Consider the following 17224-nt stretch of genomic DNA (forward strand, 5'->3'; position numbering starts at 1 on the left):
ACTAATAAGATTAGCAAAATCCCATTTTGAAATCAGATGTCCCCCTCCCTTATTTAAGGAGAGTTTCAGTTAATGCAGCAATGCTACTGCTGGAAGGGGGGCAATGGGCTTAACCATTCGGTCTAAAAGCCAGGGGTGTTTGGGGGGTGGCAGGCATGTAGTAATGACCCACACTTGTGAACAACCCCGTCTAAACATTGCACAAGTAGAAGGAAATGAGATAATGCTCAGTTTGTACATAAAATCTACTTTCAGTGCTTTAATCCACCATTTTTCACAGACCTTTTCAACTGCATACCCCTGTGTCACACAAACGCTTTTCTGCCTACCATAGAGACCACCCTTCGCTCCATCCAGTCCCCCTACTCTCCTCCTCCTCCTCCTCCACCAGGGACTAAGGAGGTTTTCAGCACTTGCCACGGCAGCTCGCAATGGACAGCACCACAAAGCCTCAGTGATCATTTGCATCACTCGAATGCTTGACAGAAACCACTGCTGACAGGCAGCATTCAGTGGGGACATCCAGAGAAAGTAGAAAAGAAGTGGAAGTGCTTTGTGGACTATCCTCTAAGACAAATTAAGTGTTAAACCTGCAACCCAAACAGACATTTTTTACACTCTGCTTTGTGTTCTAAAAAAGCATCAGCACAATGGAAGAAGACATGGATGAGGGGCAGACCCAGAAAGGTAAGAAAAGTATTTCTTGCATGTTTGAGTAGATCTCTTTAAGTAAATCTGACATGGATGTCTCATTATTCTGAGAGTAGTGCCTGGGCAGATACAAATGCACAAATGTTAGCCTTTCTGCTTTCCAAACAGCAGAGCAGCTGTTCGTGGTAATTCCTTTGTCCATTGAGTGTCAGCACTCCAAAGAGTGCATGTCTGTATGTGTTGTTTGGGTAGCAGGAGGGGTGTGAACTGCTTCAGTGAGGGCTGGACTGTCTTTATTTGTTTGATAAAGCTTTCATGCTTGTCGCAGTGACTAAGAGGGAAACATTAAGAGTGAAGAACCAAACCAAGCTTCTATACTCGGTAATCCATCAGCTCCCATGTTCTATCCTTTGTGTCCAAAGACCCAGACATATTTTGCAGCAATGCTTTACAACATTCATACTGGGACTGAAGCAGGAGCAGAGGTTATTTTGGCTCATTTAAGAGGGGAAAAAATCTGCATTGTGCAAAATGGAATGTCTATTTATACTTCACACACACCCTGACTACTACCACCTTTTGTCTGCATGAGTGATGAGGTGAACGGTTAGGGCTTACAAAAGCAAAGGTAGCAAGGGTCGAGAGTGTTATGTTTATTTTCTAGTGGACAACAACATCTTGAAAAGAGGTATTTCTAAAGTCATCCTGAAATGACACATGAGCAGAGACAAACTGGATGATATGTCACATAAACAACACCTTTGTGTCTGCTTCTCCCGTCTACCTGCCTCTCAGATTTACTTCATATGACAGGCATGGCTTCATGTTTGTGTCGCAGGGACACACATGAGCTGAAGCAGTTGCCATGGCACTGGCTGTGTAGTCATTCTCTATTCTCTTTCACCCACTCCTGCTGATGACATTTCAGTAACACAGGAATAGTTTGGTGTGTCTGAGTGTGGGAAGCAGAAGAAAAATTACTAATGTAGATTCAGGATGAGAAGATGATACAGTGGTGGGGGGGAGAAAGAGTGTAAGAAAAATAAAGTGATTTGAGAAAATGGAAGAACCACTATCTTATATTATAAAGAAAGAATGTCTGAGTAATGTTATTTATCCACATCTAAAAGCATTTAAATTCTCTTTTGTTGCCTGATGATTAAAGTCATTGACATAATTTCTGCAAGATTATTTATGAGGGTGCAATTCCCATGACAATTTATAATGTTTGGCATATGCACCACTACCTTACAGATTTTGTAATACTTCATGGTTGCCATTACTTGGTATGTATTCAGACATTTCATTTTCGGAAAGCAAATTCTGTCAGCCTTGCCCACTTGCACAAATGCTCATTCAACTGAAAGATGCAGTCATGCAAGCTATGCATGCATGTCTGTATACCATGTCCATTTGTTTGGGCAAAGCAGAGGTTTGTAAAGACCATGTAATTACTTAGTGCACACATACTGTATGTTGCACACTTGGTCAGCCTGAAATTAACTAACTGGCAAGCACACCCCATTTCAGAAATACAAAAGTCTTTTCTTTGGCAAATGATCCAGTTGTTTTTTACCTTGTCCATTGTTAAGGTTTGATGGTTGGAAATGATGGCTTGGAGCTTAAAATTCTGGGAGGGAAAAGGGGTTCAGAAAAAACAGTGAACAAAAAAAAAAACAACACACATACTGCAGCTGATGTTTACAGTGTATTACTACCATAATGTCCCTGCCATTAAAAGAGCTTATTAAAAAGCAAATGACCAGCTTCTTACCTAGGCCGACCTCCAATCTGGTCCAGGCTTCCTTACAAATATAGGCGGCTACTCGCAGGCCCATGACCACTACAGTGCCAAGCCTTCAATGAATTATTGCATGTCAGACACCGAAACCGATTTGTTTTCTTTGAGCAACTTACTTAAATAATTTGCGTTCAATGATTTCACCTTGACTCTTCAGTAATTTGTTTTTTTTTTTATGACCACAACACATTGTATGGTAAGCACTATCATTTTAAATATTTAATCATGTGCACTATTGTCGAGACAATCCAAGTCTTCAGCAATGAGCAAACAAACAAACAAATGCATCAAAACTACACAACTGGAGACCCAAAAGCTGAAAAAAACTTTTGTTAGGGTCCCAGGTTACATGGTAAGATGCTGCCCATTTCCAGCTAGTTATGATTTTCAGCTTATTCCTGCAGTTCACGCCAATTATTCTAAAAATATTCTCGTTAATAAAGCATTAAACAATATAAAGCTATATAAATTAGATAAAAAGTAGCAGAGCTTACTGATCACCTAATTTACATGGTCTTTTATAAAGTGGCTCACTTTAAAACTGACAGCTGCTCTACTGGTTACTGAAGACTACAAATGACTTAAATTATTGCTCTGATGAAGCATGAGGAACATGGACTGTAGGTTTTGTTCAATGTCACTTTGAATTTGTACCTATGGTTTTGTAAAATTCTGTAATGGTCTGCAAAAATCATTGCTCATTTTCAGGAAAGATTAAACCTACAACCAGAAAGTCAAAACAATATGATCATGCATGATAATAAACAGGCTAATGAATAAGTGATATTTCATTTATTCATTAGACTGTTTATTATGATGCATGATTACATTTTATTCATTAATAAATGATCAAGGATAGCTTAAAACAGTTGATGACTGGCTTCGGTGATATTGGCCGAAAGCAAGCAATTGCCCACCTAACAGAGTTTGAAGACTGGTGACTATTGATATTAAAGAAAACATTGCTCTCAACCATCACAGTATTTCTGTCCAGCCATAAGAATTAAGTATGAATTGCATGCAGGCAACTCTGTTTTGAGATTTAAAGTGGCTTTCATGGTAAACAATATACTATATTTAATATCTATTAAATAAATCACACATTGTTAAAGGACAAGTCAATATATTTTGCTGATGAAACATGCTAGACATCACCCAAGCTAATTGCGACAAGCTAATAAATAGGTACTTCCCCCTCAGAAGAGGAGTAGGTGTCAATGAGTGCACTCACAGCAGCTAATAGCCTTCTGTCTTCCTCTACTGAGGCTTCAAATCTCTGATCATGAGTCAGGCGCACCAGGTGGGCACTGTTTACTTCAGCTGCCAAATGTAGCAGTGCACACTATGTACCACAGGGCCAACAGGGAGCAAACCAGTGTCCTACAGTTAATAAAGCAGGGTTCCACTAATATGAACACAGGACTGAAATGGATAAAGTTTTGCAAAGACATTCTGCAAATGAAGATAAGATGTGTAATATTCTGAAAGTAGCTTTCATCAATTGTGTTTACTGCCACTGAATGGAAGGACTGAGAGACACCTGTTAGCACTACCTGAGCCAACAATCTACTCTGCAAGGCACCATTTGTCCTTCTGTTTGATCAGGTTGATCAGGCCACTAACATGGCAAGCTGTTACAGTTTGAGCATCTGATACAGTATTTGTCACTCTACACAGGACAGAGCATTTTTTGTCACAGCAGCGAAGCAATAGACAGTTTTGTTGTATTTTTAATGGTTTGTTGATTCATGCACTTCAAATTTACAACTACCACAAAAATGTCAAATTTGCATTAAAGTTACAAAATCGTAAATTCACAAGAAGCTGCAATAGATGCTGCAGTTAAACTAATATACCTGACTTAATGACTTTTACAACTGTAAATTTTAATAGGGTATATAATTGGCTATTTTTATAGCTCATGTTTATTCTTACTGCTAAACATTGTGTTTTTGTATGTATTCCCTCATTTCCAGGTTGATATTTTTCCTCTCATTCAGTGCAGTTTGGGATCCTGCATTAAAAAACTTCAAATATTTAAATTGATCTATTGCTCATTGTTCTGAGTCCTAACTTGTCCAAGCCCCAAAGGGGTCAAGGGAGTTCCACCAATTGTTCTTATGAAATTTGCTGAGGTAATTACTGGAGAACGTCTGCAGAATTTCACAGTGCTTTCACAGGAATGGCTTGTTAAATGTTTAGATACCAGAGGTGGGGGGGGGGGGGGATTGTCTTTAAAACTGTTCCCAGAAATATACAATGGGTCCTTGCAAGGACAATTCTTAAAATAAATAAATAATATATATATATAAAATTATAATGCTGCTGTAGTTGCATTGACGTGTATTAATAGTAGGACTACAGTGCTGGTATTGTTTAGGCTTATTTGGAAACTATAACCAAGTAAAAGATTAAAGTTGAAAAAGATACTGAAAACACTACCATTACCTACATGGAAGCTGATGTTTAAATCCGTACATTCTTTGACAGTAGCCAATTATAATGTTGCCTATCAAGACATTTAGGCTCATCTGAGCCCATCAAAGTTAAAATGTACAAATTGAAATAAAAGAACAGCCCTCGTCTCTTCTCAGAGTTTTGACATTTGCCCCCACAATTCCTGCAGTGAACTTGGCACAGAAAAAAGACACATCCCTGCCCAGCAGTCACGCAGTCATCTTCAGACTCCTCCATCTCTCAGCGAAAAATAGAGGAAATCAGTGGCTTGAGAATTTGGACCTGGCCTGTAACGTCCTTTTTGCCCAGAGGGGTTATCTGTGTAATGTGTCTCATTCACTATTGTCCCACTGAATTTGTTGACATACAGTAACTGGGTCACGGCTCTGAAGCACCCAGTCTATTCTCAGATTTTGCACCAGGGTTGACATGGCAACCATACTGGTTGATTAAACATGCGCAGAGGAGATGGGGGCGTGTGGGAGTTGAAAAAAACAAAAAACCTGCTCGCTTCAGGGTAAGGGGGGCTGCACATTAAATATAGGAACGCAATGTGACATGTATACGCCCATTAGACTCATACAGACGTACCATCCCCCAACTGGGATCTCACTTTTTCTCTCTTTCCAGGACCAGGCTCACTGCCATACCACCCCCATACAAAACTTCTGGTAACAAGAAACTCATAACTATTTGAATGTGGAAAAAATATCTGATAGGAAGTCTTGTAGTGTAAGTAAGAGTAAAATGCACCATATATAAAATGCAATAATTGTCATGTCATCCCTTTAATTTATTTCCTTCTCCAACACTGCATCTTATTAATTTTCTGTGGCTATAAGCAAAACAAAAACACAGTAATATTACTATGTGACCTCAAAAGATGGATAGATGGATAGATGGATAGAAACTAAATGCAGGCATCTATAGCAATGCAGCACTTTTAGCTTAAGTGCTGGAATTACAGTTGTGGTGCTTTAAGCTTTTAAACATGATGCAGTAAAATAGATCCTATAAACAGATCAAATGGAGTATAAAGAAAAAAAGCCAATAGGCTAGGTAATAAGTATACTGACTGCTTCAATTAGTTTGCACTAGACTAGCACTAGAAATGCTGTGAGCTGGTCAAAGCCATAAAAATTCAAATCTAAGCAGAAGTAAACTAAGGAACTTTAGGAAAGTTAGAAAAATAATGTTTGGCTCTATGTATTGTTTAAATATAACTTTGTTCATCATGTGAACATTGACTGGATCAGTGACAGTCAGTGTGTGTTTGCCTGTTGGATATGACAGTGACAGATGGAGGAGAAGTAGGAGGTGGGAGGGGCCTAAGGAGGGGGGTCATCCTTTCTCTTTCTATTAGGGAGACGCCTTCTGTTGATTGGATCATGATGTTTGGGGTCATGGAGGCTACGCCTTTGTTTAGTTTTTGAACAGAGGCTTTTTTGTGTGGAGGATAAAATATTTAAACCCTTACCATCTCCTGAAATCCTTTGTCTTTGTTCAAAATTCATGAAGACTAATCAGTGCTAATGTTGGCAAATCAAATTTGTTTAACACTAAAATTATGCATTGACAGATAAAGGAACAAAAAACATTTCTGAATGATGGATTGCTTTCATTTTTAAAAAATGTTAAGCTTATGGATATTCAGTGCTTTGGAGATGCCCCCCAGATTGTAATAATACAAACAATAAAGCAATTTCAGTCAATAATTTGTATGTGAGTAGTACTACACCTGCAAGCAAGATCACTTTAAATACTTGCAACTCTTCATTAAGCAGCAGATCTTTTATTTTCATTGCAGGTAGTGTTAGGCTAAGCAAAAAGCATGAATAATGAATGTGAGAGCCTTGTGCTGTGCTGTACTGTGCAGCTGAATTATCAAGCACCCACAGCTCTCCGAGTCAATTTGCACCCACCACTTGCCATTTTCCAACGGCTCTATCTTGTAGTGAGATAGGATCAATAAAGAGATAGAGGAAATGAGAGGATGCGCTGGTATGAGATGAGGTTTTGTTGAAAGCAGTGGTGGTGACACAACACTTGACGTCAGAAACACATCACACCCGAAACACATTACTTACTTGTCTCAAAAGCTGTAAAGCTATTTTAGCATGACCAAGTTTTATTTAAATTTGTGAAAAAACACAATAAAACATGAGTCAAAGTACAGTGAATAAAGACATTAGATGTTTCTGTTACATACTGTTAGACTCATCAATTTTTTTTTCAGTTATACTATGATATACTAAACTTACCCCTCACTAGTAATTTGCACCTGTATTTCACATGATCGTTTAATCTTGCTCTTCTCTAATATACATCTCTTTTCTGGGTTCGAGGAGGTTCCTCTGCATGAAATTAAAAGCAGACGATCAATAAAACATCACTCGTGTTACATCCATTCACTAATGCTTCCATCTTACCCTGTAACTTCATCTTCAGCTGTTACCATGGAAACAACACTTTCTTTCAGTCAAGTCACACAGACAATAATAATTGGTTTTAGCTCACAGACCTTAATGCAGATCCATATTTTGGGTATGTATTTAGCAGTAATGACCGCACTCTACTTATACGATGGGTACCGGTATACACCGCGGTGGGGGTGGGGGTTAAATACATTTTAAATGAAGAACAGCAAGATGCTGGCTCCTAATCTGTGCATGGAATGTAAATAATGCAGTGGTAATAAGGCTTGATTGAGGCATATACATAAATCTTTCATATTACTGCACATTTTCCTTCACATACAACATAAGACTCCAAACATTTACATCACCAAATCTAACAAGCATGTCTCAAAAGTGGATAAAAGGAAAAAAATATGAATTTTTTCTCTAACAATAAATCGTCCCAGCTTGAATTTGAATCCGACTACTGCAAAAAAATTTGCTGATTAAATATCAAGCTATGTTGGTTGATAAATTGAGAAAATTATTGGTGCTTTATAAAAGCAAAAACAGATTTGGCTCACATACATTATAACATTCAGACAAAAGTAAAAATTGCTACAGCTTAAACAGATGCACTGACCCAGATCTCCGTTTTGCCTTGTCAGTAAACAAACTTACATCAAGATTGCCTACTTCCTGAAATGATAAGGTAATGTAAGCTGATGAGTCTGTAGGAAGCACTGAGGACAGAGTCACACTCTGTCTTAGCAGGCAATCAAAGTGAAAACCATCACATGTTAAATCAACACAAGGGGATGTATTCATGGTGGAAACTTTACATCCATCACTTTGAACACTTTATAATACTATAATATAGGATTTTCAAACTCTGAAAAATTGTCTAGTGGCAAATACTTTATTTTTGGTACTACATCAGTAGCAGTATTCTGTACAAATAGTCTGTCTGAAGCCAGGTAAAAACCTCAGCAGGCCTTTACAGAACACTGTAAGTAAAACCCACCACTAAATAATCACACTTAGAAGCTAGTTTTTACATAAGCCTACCTTTGATTCTTTGGGAGCTGTACCAACATATTCTAACAATGCACTAACAACTGTGCAACGCAATATACTTTGCAATATTTAACAATGACTGAGATCAAAACTACACTAACCATTCAACTTCAGTTAGTGAATTGGAGCAATTTTCTCAATTCATCTAACAGACAGGAGGGAGACCAGCCATTTAAACCTATTGCCGATTGTCAGAGTCCCATGAATGAAGGTCTGAAATGGTATGAAACCACTGGAGTGGATGTAGATTATGTACTATTTCAAATGAGCAAAAACTCTAGCTGACCTGGGTAAATATGAAGTGTTAAAAGCTGCACAATTTAAGAGATTATGTATATTTTCAGCATAAATTTCATGGACAAAATAGGAAGGAAGAACAAAAATTCTACAATTGGTTGGATGCAGACAATCTAGCAAAGCCTAGCAAAGATCAGAGCTGCAACATGCATGTGAGCATTCTGCACAGCCCAGCAGGCGGAGCAGCTACTTGGTATTCCAATCAGGCTTGTATCAGAGTCAAAAGCAGAGAGCTGAGAAGGAGGAGGGATATATACTATAGTTCTTGCTGTGGAATATAGGTGAAAACCAGCAATTGTGCTGGAAACATCTATGAAGAACAATCGAGAAATATTTGAATGTGAGTCTCTTTCATGGACAAGGACAGCTGTATGATTGCAGAGGAATCACAGGCCATAATCATGACTTAACCAATTAATAGAAATTTTCATGGAACTGCATCTGTGCATTTTACATACATGTATTAATTTGCAGTTTGCATATGTATGTATATTAAGTATGCCGCTCTATACTGCAGTAAGCTGTAGATTTAGAGTTACAAATTGATTTATAATGGGCTTGGCTTTGTGAAAAATATGACTGTGTGGTTAAGAGCCTGCATTGTATTGTGCAATCCTCTGAAGTCTGGTTATGTTCTGTTCTCCTACAGAAAAAAAACTCCACTTCCACTGTAGTTACTCTGAAAAATGACTGACTCAGTAACTACACACACATTCTCTCACACGTTCACAGACAAACACTTTCACAAACCTGATATGGAGCTTCATAAATCTAAAGAGTTCATACAAACACGTTTGCATGAGTATTTACTGACTTTGCTTCTCTGTGAGAAATCTGTGAGAAAGGACATTGAAGTTGGAGTAGAGCAGGGATTAGTCACCTTAGGGCCCCCTAGGGACAGTAAGCTGGGGAAAGAAGAATGAGGGTAAAGGTCAGGATCACCATGTAAAGCTCAGCCTGAGTTTTTAATGCTGAATAAAATGTCAACATCCTCTGTAGGGCTGAAACACTGACAGAATGAATATGATGCACAAATCTAGTATACATGAAAAATGTGATCCTGCATAACTGCATAGGTAAAACTGGAAGTGGCCATTAAAGAGTACTCCATTTTGTGGATTTGGAAATAGAAAACAGCTTTAGATTTATCATGGAGATATAGTGTAGCCCGACTTTGTCATATTATTGTATTGTGTTACACTATGCATGCATGGCTGCATTCCAGCTGTGAACTGTGAATTTTCTTAATATAAAATCTTAATCATTTTGTTAAAATATTTATATAAGGTGCCCATTCTAGTTTTAGTAGAGAGGTCTAACCACTTCTTGTCTTTGTTGGGTCATAAGTTTGATCTCTGTGTGTGTATAGGATGCCTGGAATGCTGCATCAAATGCCTGGGTGGAATCCCATACCCATCTCTCATAGCCACCATCTTGCTATATGCCGGTGTGGCTCTGTTCTGCGGCTGCGGACATGAGGCTCTGTCCGGCACTGTCACAATCCTCCAGAACTACTTTGAGGTGGTGCGGAGCCCTGTGGATGCACTGGATGTTTTCACCATGTGAGTAGGAAAGGATTAAATGGGCTTTAAGGGTTGCTTTGTTGTTGAAAAAAAAAAACAATAGCATTACTTAACCCACAATTAAACATCCTGTTCCTGTATAGATATTTTTGCGGGACAACTTCACACAGGGTCTCAGATTTTAGAAATTAAATTGTAATATAGTATTGTTTAAGTTGTTTACTAATTGTGCTTTAGGATCGACATTATCAAGTATGTGATCTATGGCATCGCATCAGCTTTCTTTGTCTACGGCATCCTGCTCATGGTGGAGGGCTTCTTCACCAGTGGAGCCATTAAAGACCTGTATGGAGACTTCAAGATCACTACCTGTGGACGTTGCGTCAGCGCTTGGGTAGGACCACCATTTTGTTAGATACTTATAGTTTAGATCTTGGCCATGTTATATCTATTGTCTATTGATATTATCATATCCATACTGGAGGTTACGGTTTATATGGGTGTCACTTTTCAGGCACAGCAAGATCACAGTTTATTAATTTTCATCAAATTACTGTTTTTGTTAACCTGACAATAGGTGTTTTTTAAATTACAACTAAATGCTAAATATTTTCTAACCTGGGCATAAGTTGAGTTGGTTAAACTAAATTTAAAAGTTTAAAATAAATTTAGCTTAAATATTATAAATTACAGATTTAGCTAATTTTGTATAACAGTCAAGTTAACATTTAGGACATTTAGGACCTGGTCAAAACAGACAACACACCCATTACTTTTCCTCTTTTTTATGTTTTCTTTTGCATTATATAATGCACAAGTAAATCTGTCTTTTCCTAATGCTATTATGTGTTAATATAGATTACCTTGAATAGAGCCACAGTAGTGTGTTACAACTGCTCTGTAGTTACATTAAAAACATAAATCAATATAATTTTATTATACTGCCATAAGAGTAATAAAGAAAATAGGATAATTTTCATGCATACCATATCACAGAACCCACAGCATTGCTGATGAGATTATCTCTGGGAAATAATTACTTAAGAAATCTAAAAATCCATAGTGGCAAAAAAAAAAAAAAAAAAAATGCAGTGGTATTTGTGCTCAATGGGTTTATTAAGTCAGTGTGTGCTAATCTTATGCCTAAAAATACTCAAAATAAATAGCCTCCAGAAATGGGCAAGTGGACCACAGGGCTATTTTGTGATGTGGGGACACTTTTATAACCTAAGGGTCACAGTTTCCAGTCTATTTGTATACCCCAAGACCCTTGTGGTCCTCTATAATGCCTCAGAACTACACATCAAATCAGTAGTAGTAGTAGAAGATCAGGATACTGAAAACCTAAATTAAATTTGTGATAATGTGACTCAAAAACTAAGAAAGTTCAGTTTTATAAATTACATTAAAGTGTTTATCGCCGGTGTCTGGATGTGACCTGTTATCCCATTTTCCTCTTTCAGTTCATCATGCTGACATATATCTTCATGCTGGCTTGGCTTGGAGTGACTGCTTTTACATCTCTCCCAGTCTTTATATATTTCAACATCTGGAATATTTGCCAAAACACTACCTTGCTGGAGGGGGCAACTCTCTGCCTGGACCCACGCCAGTATGGTAAGGATGTATAGTCTGTCTCCATTGCCACTCCCCCATTATTTTTAATTTGTGTCAAATCTTTCAGTCCATTAACCACCAGCAGCCACAAACACTGTTACTGTGTCAACAACCATTTGTGCTGCCACCATCACATTAGAGGACTGTATGTTACCCATGTATGACTATGCATACAATTGAATGTATTACACATTGGTTATATTGGTTTGTATTAGCACATAGTATAAACCCACTGCCAATTTTTGCACACTGTTCTTCTCGGTTTGCTTTTTTAAAATTGCATAGCACTTCACGCTGGTATTTATACATCTTTTATAAATAAACTACCTTCTTTCAGGTATTGTGCCAATCGCTGAGGCAAAAACGGTGTGTGCTGGATCAGAGAAATTCTACAAGATGTGTGAATCTAACGAGGTAAGGCAAAGCCAACTTTTGGGTTTCAAACACTGGTTATCACTATAGATGACATGAATATCATTTTGCAAGGTCTGTACGTTTGTGCTAGGGGGATGTCTAATGTAAGACAATTAATAGTAATTATATAGTAAGATCATGAACAGTTTGCCAGTTTTAATGCCAACAACTAAGCGCCTGAACTTTTATGAGATGTAAGAAAGAAAAAAAACACCACCCACAATGGTGCAACAAGCAAACATACAAATCCACCACACTTTTATAGCCACAAAAAAACACTGCCTTGAAGCCTCTTCACTCAGCTGCTCTGGTGGAAATGTTTAAAGGCAAAAAGTGGAAGACATAAGTTGTGCCAGATAGCTGTAAATGTCACTATGGAGTATGATGGAACATAGTGTCATTATTTACAGTAAAACATGCATGTATGTATTATAAAAAAAAACTGGACTAATATAATAAATGTTGAATAGTAGAGCCCAAATGTGTTATTATTATTAATATTTTTTCAAATATTTGGTACATACACACAGACACACAGATAGATAAACAGATTGATAGAGACATAAAGGAAGCACGCAGGACTAATGTGTGCTGTGATTTGTTTTTGCTACAGCTGGATATGACATTCCACCTGTTTATTTGTGCCCTCGCTGGAGCAGGAGCTGCAGTTATTGCTATGGTGAGATACCACTTGCACCTGTCTCTCTAAAGATGAAAGCTCAAAACAGAAGAAACCATTTCTGTGGCATTTATTTTTGAAGTGCCACAGATGGCACTTACACCGGCTGTATTGTATTTTATTTTTTTTTATTTATTTCTTATTCAAATGAAGAACAGATTTTGTGGTTAGTGTTTGGTAACAGTTTTTAAAAACAAAGGTTATTGTGTGGAGAAAATGTAGCTGGGAAATAACAGTGTTTTGTTGTTGCTGCTTTTTTACCAGCCTGTGATGTTTTTGGCTGCAAGAGAATAGCTGCAGACAGTAGAAAAGGCATTTTGGCGCAGTAAAAAAAAAAAAAAAAAAGACAGCGTTTGTCTCCCTCCCTCTCTCTTTCGGAAGCGCCAGGCATGTCATGGTGTTGTCATGGAAACAAGGAGAAGAAAGGCTCAGAGATTGTTGCAAACATCACTCCGTAATTTGTGAGGAGCCATTTTCTGAGAAACAGAAGGTGTTTACTAGTCAAAGATGATGGTGCAAAATTGCAGCAGAAATCTTTTCCCAGTATCCTTGTTTGTTATGGTGAAAATTCATCACAGTTACACTGATGCAGCAGTACTGAGCTGACCTCAACACAGCATGAAAGCCAGAAAACTAATGACTACTAAATCATTTTACAAATGCATCAGATTTAACATTGAAGAAAAAGTGAAAAAAAAAAAAAACAAAACGAAACAAAATAATGTTAAAATGCTTGGTGTGCATCTCAGAAACAAAGCATCACAAACCTTTGAAACTGTCATTTCTTGTGAAAAGAGAAGGTGATTTACAACATCAGTCTTTAAACAACAATGAATTCATTATAGCCTTATGTCTCCTGGTAATGCAAGTTCAAGATTACATTTAGCATCAGTCTGCCATCTGCTGGACAACTGGTGCAACCATACAGTCTATCCTCAGCTATTTTGGATTTTACTCTGAAAGTGATGCTGTTTTTACAATTAATTATGACTGAACACATATGAGGACAAACCATAAAAGCCAGGTTTTATATGATTTGTTTTTTTTAATACACATTTTACTTGTGTAACACTATTTTCTACATTTCACAGATCCACTATTTGATGGTTCTGTCTGCCAACTGGGCCTACGTGAAGGACGCCTGCCGGATGCAGAAGTATGAGGACATCAAGTCAAAGGAGGAACAAGAGCTTCACGACATTCACTCCACTCGCTCCAAGGAGCGTCTCAATGCCTACACATAAAGCCCAACGTGAGGCCTGGCCCTGCCACTCCAGCCTCTCTCCCTCCCCCTCTCTCCTGTCTTTCTATCTGTCTCTCTCTACCATCCCCTCCCGAGGGGGGGCGGATGGCGCCTAGGGCCCTCACTACCGCTGATGTCACTGGTGCGTCATATGACAATGTGGTCTAGGGGGGTCGTCACAAAAACCTCCCTAGTCACAAACAGCATTTCAGATGAAAAAAAAAGCCCCTTTACCTCTCTCATGGATGATGTTATGATTATCATTATGGCAGTTATATTATTCTTAAATATGAGTTGTTTAGTGCTGATAGTAGTTTTAGTGTGGTTGTAGAATCAAACGTAGCAGTAGTATTTTTGCTTTTTTTTAAAAATAACTTTAATAGTTTGCATAGAATTGATTGTTTTTCTTAATTTTTATTTGATGCATTCTGCTTTTATGCATAATTTATTTTTGCTGATTTCTGAGGGGGTCAACAGGGGCTTACAAGGGTTTTCAAGCACATTTCTCATGTCGTGTGTGTGTGTATGGAGATTTCATGTTCAAATCTATGTACTGTATGTGAAGGGGTGGTTATTTTTAAAAATATTTTAAATCTCACAATGCAACTATAAAGCAGCGTATGTCTTTGTCATATTAGTATTCCCTGGAATTAAACACATTTTCACATGAAAGTAATTCAATTTGTTTTTCTATTTGACAATATACAGTAGCAAAAAGACAATAAAAACCAAATCATTCAAGAAAAACAAATGTGTACTAGATATTTCAAGCCTGTAAAACAGGAAGCAATTACTTTGATAGATGTCAAAGATGGCATTAGTCAATTAAAGATAATTTATTGATTATTTTATAATAAACTTTTCATTAAATGTATTTCAGGACTGTGAATGATGCCATTGTCTTTGAGTCACAAGCCACAAAAGCACATGTAAACAAGCTTTCATAATCCCTTTTACTTTCCTGAAAGTGGAACTTTATATATACTCAACTCCTGATTTGCAGAACTCTGCACTGTATATACTGATATATCAAAGCATACCTATATGTTAAGCACTAACATTTGAGGACAGTTAAATGTGAGAATAAGAAGAGATCACTGTGGGTCAGTGTCTATCAGTCTCAAATGAAAAGAAACCCTGACAATAAAAAACTTGGTGTAACGGCACTCCTTGGTGGAACTAACAGATGTGAGAAAAGTGTGTGTCACAGTGATTTTGTTCATGACAGTAAATGTATTGCTTAAACATTCTGATGCCATACAACAGCCTGTTAGCTCACTGCCTGGCAACATTTGTTTTGTCAGTATTTCAAAAAAGCTAGTTTCATGCACTTATTTGACCATTTCTGTGCTCTCTCTAGATGTAAGTGCATTGGTGTTCAACCCAGAGTTGGATAACTGTACTGTTAGTAAAGACTGTGAATTTTAGATGTTTTTGTGGCATGGACATGCATTAATATAGTCTTTATGACTCAAAAGTTGCTTTATTTCACTTTTATTTTTACACTTTTGACTGTCTTGTTGGATCAACCCTTTGTTAATATGTGCAGTACTTAACCCACGCTTACCGCATTATGCTACTGATATGAGAGACTGTCTTTGAGTTGTGTCTATTTAGTTTGTGATGAGCTCTCATTCATGTCTTAAAACTAATACTTGTAACAACATTGCTAACTCCGTAATAATCTGTAAAATATGCTTTCAGCTTTCTCCTCATATTAGTCTTTTGTACTTTCAATACAAATGCTTAGTAGCAGGCTTTAAATTGAATATGTTTTGTACATTCATGTGCCAACAGCTTGAAGTGGCTTATTTGACCTGTATGATCAAATTTGCTTGCGTAAATAAAGATCACTTGTGTAATTGTTAAATAAATACTTCATGTCTCTCGTGTCCATTTTGTTCAGATGGCAAGTAGGCCCTGTTGTAGATTTTGTAATAGCTGTTAACTGTCAGGTGAGTCATGACAATATATAGATTATTGGTCTTACAGATGATGAATTACTATTTTAAAAGAAAATGGCAAATTGATCTTTATCAGGAGGAAAATAGACTTGTACCAGTAGATGTCTCCCTTTCTTCTTACTCCTTTCAAATAGAGTCTGAAAATGTGAAAAATGTGAATACCTATCAGTGTACAGTATGAAAGTAAATACCCATGAATTATTTTGTCCTTTTGTCAGTACTGCACAGTGCTCCAAAATGTATGGAAAGATTGAATTATGGTAATTGTTATTTACAAATCAGGCTTGAACTAATTTGTTTGGTGGTAAATAGCCAACAATAAAGAAAACATATAAAGGCAAAATCCAAAGTTGTGCTTGTAAAGTCGCAGAATCTATTATAGCTTGTATCTTCAACTACAACATCAACATGGATGATTTTATGGAGGAAGCTTGGCCTTTAAAAATAAAAAAATCCAACAAGTACTGGACAAATCAAATCAACATGTTTTTAATACTCATGCTAAACCAATGTGTACAGAAAATATGAAAGACATACACTACTGTGGGGCTAGCATTGGCATGCAGGGTTGAGTTTGGCCTCCTACTCCAAGCCATTGCTCCACCCATTCAGGTAATAAATCACATCCAACATTACACTTTGCACCATGGTGCCAGACAGAACTCCATCACACATCTTACATATGGCTTCGACCTCAATAATATATTTACATTTAAGGAATTTCTTGAGAGCCAGACAGTCTTGCTTCAAAATGCAAGATCCAACATGATTGGATATAACCAAATATAGTTAGTGCAAGCTACACATACTACGATTAAAGTTTTCAATATGCCTAAAAATTAATCTGACATAGGTAACAGAATAGACACTGCATCACTGGTGGTAACAAAGGTGTTGCAGAATCACATGAAGGTAAACCTCTCCAGAATTAGCTGATTAACACCACATCCAAAAGACAGGTATTGCCCTGCTGCCTCTCTGTAGCTTATGTGACCCTGTTTTACCCAAGAAATCCACCATTAATCCCCACCCCACCCCGTGCGGTCAATCTGACAGGTCACCTGTACTGTAATTAGATCTTCAGCCTGTGTACTGTTGCATCTTA

At 37.5% G+C, this 17224-nt stretch overlaps 1 protein-coding gene across 1 annotated transcript; it reads left to right on the forward strand.

Annotated features, from left to right (window-relative positions):
- Positions 1–394: 394 nt before the first annotated feature.
- On the forward strand, positions 395–16029 carry gpm6aa (glycoprotein M6Aa). Its single transcript, XM_026331236.2, has 7 exons — positions 395–687; positions 10049–10241; positions 10440–10596; positions 11666–11819; positions 12157–12233; positions 12847–12912; positions 14004–16029. Exons 1-7 carry the CDS (start codon positions 651–653, stop codon positions 14154–14156), a joined length of 837 nt encoding a protein of 278 aa, XP_026187021.1. The 5' UTR covers positions 395–650; the 3' UTR covers positions 14157–16029.
- Positions 16030–17224: the final 1195 nt, after the last annotated feature.

Source organism: Mastacembelus armatus, chromosome 10 (genome assembly GCF_900324485.2).
Source record: "Mastacembelus armatus chromosome 10, fMasArm1.2, whole genome shotgun sequence".
In the NCBI taxonomy this organism is placed as follows: domain Eukaryota; kingdom Metazoa; phylum Chordata; class Actinopteri; order Synbranchiformes; family Mastacembelidae; genus Mastacembelus; species Mastacembelus armatus.

Excerpts from the sequence above, each read along its gene's own strand:
- gpm6aa (XM_026331236.2), top strand. The coding sequence starts at position 651 with ATGGAAGAAGACATGGATGAGGGGCAGACCCAGAAAG. Across the intron at positions 10,597-11,665 it reads GACGTTGCGTCAGCGCTTGG|TTCATCATGCTGACATATAT; the intron begins GTAGGACCACCA and ends TTCCTCTTTCAG. Across the intron at positions 11,820-12,156 it reads CCTGGACCCACGCCAGTATG|GTATTGTGCCAATCGCTGAG; the intron begins GTAAGGATGTAT and ends ACCTTCTTTCAG.